This window comes from Myotis brandtii, unplaced genomic scaffold (assembly GCF_000412655.1).
Source record: "Myotis brandtii unplaced genomic scaffold, ASM41265v1 scaffold186, whole genome shotgun sequence".
NCBI classification, from domain to species: Eukaryota; Metazoa; Chordata; class Mammalia; order Chiroptera; family Vespertilionidae; genus Myotis; species Myotis brandtii.
In genome coordinates this window covers 559,120-564,217 of record NW_005356905.1, presented here as the reverse complement: position 1 = coordinate 564,217, position 5,098 = coordinate 559,120, and the positions used below count along the sequence as shown (strand labels likewise).

Here is a 5,098-nt window from a genome sequence, read left to right as displayed (position 1 = left end):
GAACGGGCGGGGCGCGGCTCTTTTGATTTCTGTGCGGACGCGGGAGAGAGTGAGCGGGCGAAGGGGTGAGTGCAATGGATTTGCTGTTCGGAGGGGAGGGCAGGGAGCAGTAGGGGTGGGTCATGAGGTGAGCGGAGGCCACAGTTTCAGAGGCAAGGGTGGGTGAATGCCCATCTTGCCCGAGGGCGGCCACCTCGAGTTGATCTTGCGCGTCTCCAGGATCCTCGTCCTCCTCCGGGCCGGGTGAGGGACTGGGCAGGAACTCCAGGAGGGGGCAGGATCCGCCATCCGTCTCGAGACGAATCTGGTTAATGGGATTTGTTGTGTTTTTATCTCTGTGTCTGTGTGCTGCTGTATGCGCGCGTGGACGTCCGTGTGGCCCTGTACATCGTGGCGCCCCATCCAGTGTCCCCGGAGCTGAGGGATCGAAAGGAGGATGCGAAAGGGATGGAGGACGAAGGCCAGACCAAGATCAAGCAGAGGCGAAGTCGGACCAATTTCACCCTGGAACAACTCAACGAGCTGGAGAGGCTTTTTGATGAGACCCACTACCCGGACGCCTTCATGCGCGAGGAGCTGAGCCAGCGGCTGGGGCTGTCGGAGGCCCGGGTGCAGGTATCTGACTGTGAGGAGGTCGAGGCAGGGTCCAGGGAGGGCGGAGGGGCGCGCCAGGGGTTGGAGAGGCGGCTTTCGGGACACACACTAAAGGTGCAGGTTCCAGGGGCTGGAGTGAGGTGAGAAAGGAAGGGATGTCCCAAATAGAGGTCTTATTTTCCAAAGTAGATCTTAGTCCTAAACCGCACCCCCGCCCCCCCTTCACCCTATTCCAACATATGTTCCCAGCAGAAGAAAGCTGTGCTGGGCTTGCTCCCAGAGTTTCTATAAACCACACCCCCCTCGCCTCATGATGCCTTTAATGTGGTTTAATCCTAATGGGTCTACTTTTATAAGCCTTAAAAAAATCCCACAGAAAACGTTTTATCTTCTGGATGTCTTAAAAGTTACAACGAATATTCTGTTCGCTGGAGTTGGGTTTCCTTGAGGGTCTGCTCTGGGGTCTAGGTTTGCCAAGCGGATATGCCAATTAGGTTTATAGATGTACAGACTATAAAGAAAATTAGCAACTGTTAAATGCAGAAATTTACAGTCTGCCGTTAGCAGTTGATCTCAAACTGTGTGCGAAACAGCAGAGAAATAAATGCATTTTGGTCACTCTTTGTTCCCTCACTTAACCAAAGCAGCGAACCTGGACCTACAGAAACTTGATTTTAAAACAACCCACAGATCTTAATGTTGGCATTTTCAAAGTCCGACCCCAGTGACTACCATATCTAATGATATTAAGATTGTTTTTTGTTTCGTTGGGTTTTGTTTGTTTGTTTTTTTTCTAGTCTGAGGGTGAAAGTAGGCTTTGGGAGCGGTTAATTTGAAAATGTATATGCATACATGCATGCATATCCTAGGTTTATGGAGAACAAATTTAAATGTTTCAGACTGTATTTCGCTCAAATAATAAAATAGGAGAAAATGATGGTCATTATTTGTTTGAACACATGGAGCAGTTTTAGGCCTGAACATCTGCAGCTGTTACAAAGTATCACTGTAACAGATACTCCCTGGGTCTCTGGGCGCAGAGACCACCATCTGCAGCGAACTATGCAATTCTTATGGGGCTTCCTCGCATCTTGTAATAGGATCAGGACAAAAACAGCAGTGGAGTTGAAGAGGAAAAGTAATAATAGGCTGCCTTGGTCATCACAGCATCAACAGCGGAGCCTTCCTTTTTAAGCCTCTCCTGCTTTGCTCTGTGTACTGAGATCTCTAGAGGCTCAGCAACCCCTTAAAGACGTGATGATAATTATTACAGTTATGAGCATTAGTATCTCAGTTCCAACTCTGCTAGGGGAAAAAAGAGGCAAGAAGCCTCAGGCCATGTGAGTTGCACAAAGGATGCCACCCTGGCATGAAATCTACCCTTCTATTACACTAAATGGCAGGGGAATTTTTGAAGATTTACATTGACTATGACATTTGCTTTTAAAAACAAGACAAAGCTCAGAAGCAATATTTTACTTTCATGTGTTTTAAACATTAATTGGTGAATCAGTCAATATGCTATATTATTGGAACATAATGCTGTATTATCAGAGTAAAAAAGCAAGCTTTCTTTGAATTTTAAAAAGTCTGTCAGATTGCCTCTAAAAGTTGGCAAGGTTATTTAAGAAGGTAATATCTGGGAGAAGATAGTATCCAGGAGTTACTTGATTCATATTCCAACCCCTTTCACACAATATTCTCTTTTTTATTTTTCTTGTAAGAAGTGATTTTATTGCCGATCTTTATTTTTTCATACTTAAAAAAATTTTTGAGCTATTTTCTGGATGCTTCTCTACTACCCTAACTGTGAGCATGGGCTATTTCTATAGAAGCAAATTAGATTATCATGATAATAGTACAATTATTCTGCTACTGTGTTACACTCTGTTGCACAGAGGAACAGAGAAATTCTAAACTTCTTTGTAGTGAGGCTTTTATGACACTAATTACCTCTTCCCCCACTCTTATCCCCCTCCCTCAGCCCCGAGGAAAAAAAGAGTCACTATTTGCTTTGGTGTTTGGTTTTTCTTGAAGATGAAGCTAATTAATATTACAGACTATTAATGAGCACATTCGTCTCAGGTCTTACTGAGCAAACATCTAAACCCATTATCACTTTGGTATCAGGTATCAGCAAGAGTTTTAGGCCTTGGGAACTCTGTAATGTAAGAAGATGAAACCAGGACTAATAGCAATTTATCAATAAACTATCTTGCAAAAGTATATGAAATCTATATATTTTTGTCATTACTTTACACTTTTAACTTTGGAAATTGAGATTGTTCTTTAATTCAAAGGTTGCTTGCTACATCTCCTAGTTTGTGCCTAAAGCACTACTCTTTTTTTTCATCTCCTTTTGTAATTTAAAAAATGTTTGAGTCATAACATCTAGGTTATATATTTTCTCTCCAATTTGTAGGTTTGGTTCCAAAATCGAAGAGCTAAATGTAGAAAACAAGAAAATCAACTCCATAAAGGTATGGTTCTCAGACAAAGAACATTTGGTATTCTAAGTAAAAAGAGAGTGGGGAATAGTGCTATTACAAATACAGAAAAATCTTCTCAAAGATAATCATGGTCCTTGCTTAAAAAGCTGCTCTGAAGGCAGTTAATGAGAGTCCTAAAGTTTGGGAGTAAGTTTGATTTATTTTAATTATGGCAGTAGTTTAGGAAGATAAGAGATTATTTCCAAAGGAATTAGTTCTATCTTGGTACCATTTGGAACCCTGGAAAACAATGTTGGAAATATTCATCTCATATGATTGTGTTTTGTTTCCCCCATTCTTTGCAGGCGTCCTCATAGGGGCTGCCAGCCAGTTTGAAGCTTGTAGAGTTGCACCCTATGTCAATGTAGGTGCTTTGAGGATGCCATTTCAGCAGGCAAGTACAGCCCAGTTTCAACCTGTTTCTAACTGTAAAACGACCTGGATGTTTGCTTGAACTGTTGACCATCCCCCTCTCTCTAAGCCCCAGTGTTGGTGTCCATGCAGTTGGAGAATCAATTTTGAGATAATATAGTGGACCTTCTCCCCTTTAAAAACCTATAGAGTGTCAGGGGCCACACGCCTGGTCCTTTCTGTCCTCATGGGAAACCCAGAGAAGCCTGAGGGCAGTAACAGATCCTTTAAAAAATGCACTAAAGATTGAGCTTGGGGAGAGGAAGGAAAAGGCTTTTGATTAAGATTTTGTCAGATCCAATACAGAGGTTAGTCCTAAGGTGTTTCTAAGGCAATTCTCTAAATATTTTTCTAGGTAAAGTCACATTAACTGTCTCTGACAGAAGAAAAGGAAATAAATAAAAGTACTCCCTACTCAGGCTTGATTTTTTTAAAGCTGTCTACTAACAAAGCTCCATCTTTAGTAGAGAAGGCAGCCCTGCCTTGGTCTTCCCAGGGATGCCCTGCCTCTGCAATGCCTTTCTGAGCCATAAAGAAACCTTTAAGACTACATCTAAAAGGACAGCCTACAGCAACGATTTAATCCTGGGAACTCCCAGTGCTCTGAACTCCCCACTCTCCAAGCCTAAAGGCTTCATCCTTTCCCAACCAGTTCCTGACCTACCCTCATCCTCAGCCAGGACCCCTGCTTGGTAGGACTGTGAAGTCGTGAATTAGCTCTCAGTTGCCAGTGCCCTGGTCTGGGGAGACTCATGGGTGCACCAATTTATTGAGGGTTAGTGTTAGGGAGGTCTTAGCTTTCTTAGCACCACCGGACTCTGGTATCTTGGTGCTAGGCTTTTGAAGTCAGAAAGAATGGCTGGAGAAAGAGAAGGGGGTCTTAAAAGGAGACCCCTACTTTTCAGAAGGTGGTCTGTAGGTCTGCAGCATCAGCAGCACCTGGGAGATAGGTATAAATTCAGAAATTCAGGCCCCAACCTAGACTTTCTGAATGGGAATCTGCATTTCAACAAGATCCCCAGGTAATCCTTACAGGAGTTACAAGTACCAACAATTGTGCTAATTGTGATCAAGATGCAGTAACATACAAAGTTTTGTGGTTTGCTTGTTGGTACTTAAGTGCTTTAGTAGTGAGGTAAGATGTGCACGACAGCATCAAGAGAGGAGGGTAGCTGGCCCTCACCCCGTTTTGCCAATACACCATTGTTATTTTGCGGAGGGTGATGTTTTGTAACAATAACCACGTGGCCCTCTCATGGGCCCAGCTCCGGAAGGGGCGGCCACACTCCTGCAGTTGCAGCGCCCCTGGGCCCAGGGAGATAAGCCGAGCTGAGTGAGTTGCAGAGATTCGGGGGCACTGGAGTATCCCCGTGGCGCCCCAGATTCAGTAACTGACCGAGAAGGTCAGGCAAATGCCCCGTTCCCACCCCCGCCCCAGCCTTCCCCTGAGCCACGCTGGACGCCGTTAATGCTCTGTTTCTATTCTGTTGTCACCCTAGGATAGTCATTGCAACGTGACGCCCTTGTCCTTTCAGGTTCAGGCGCAGCTGCAGCTGGACAGCGCCGTGGCGCACGCGCACCACCACCTGCACCCGCACCTGGCT

At 44.7% G+C, this 5,098-nt stretch overlaps 1 protein-coding gene across 1 annotated transcript in view; it reads left to right on the top strand.

Moving 5' to 3' along the window:
* SHOX2 (short stature homeobox 2) overlaps positions 1-5,098 on the top strand; it is a 10,770-nt gene that overhangs the window by 3,364 nt on the left and 2,308 nt on the right. The window contains exons 4-7 of the mRNA XM_014537971.1: positions 330-615; positions 3,017-3,074; positions 3,389-3,477; positions 4,994-5,095. Coding sequence (XP_014393457.1) covers positions 330-615; positions 3,017-3,074; positions 3,389-3,477; positions 4,994-5,095 — 535 coding nt within the window. The remainder of the gene's footprint in view (positions 1-329; positions 616-3,016; positions 3,075-3,388; positions 3,478-4,993; positions 5,096-5,098) is intronic.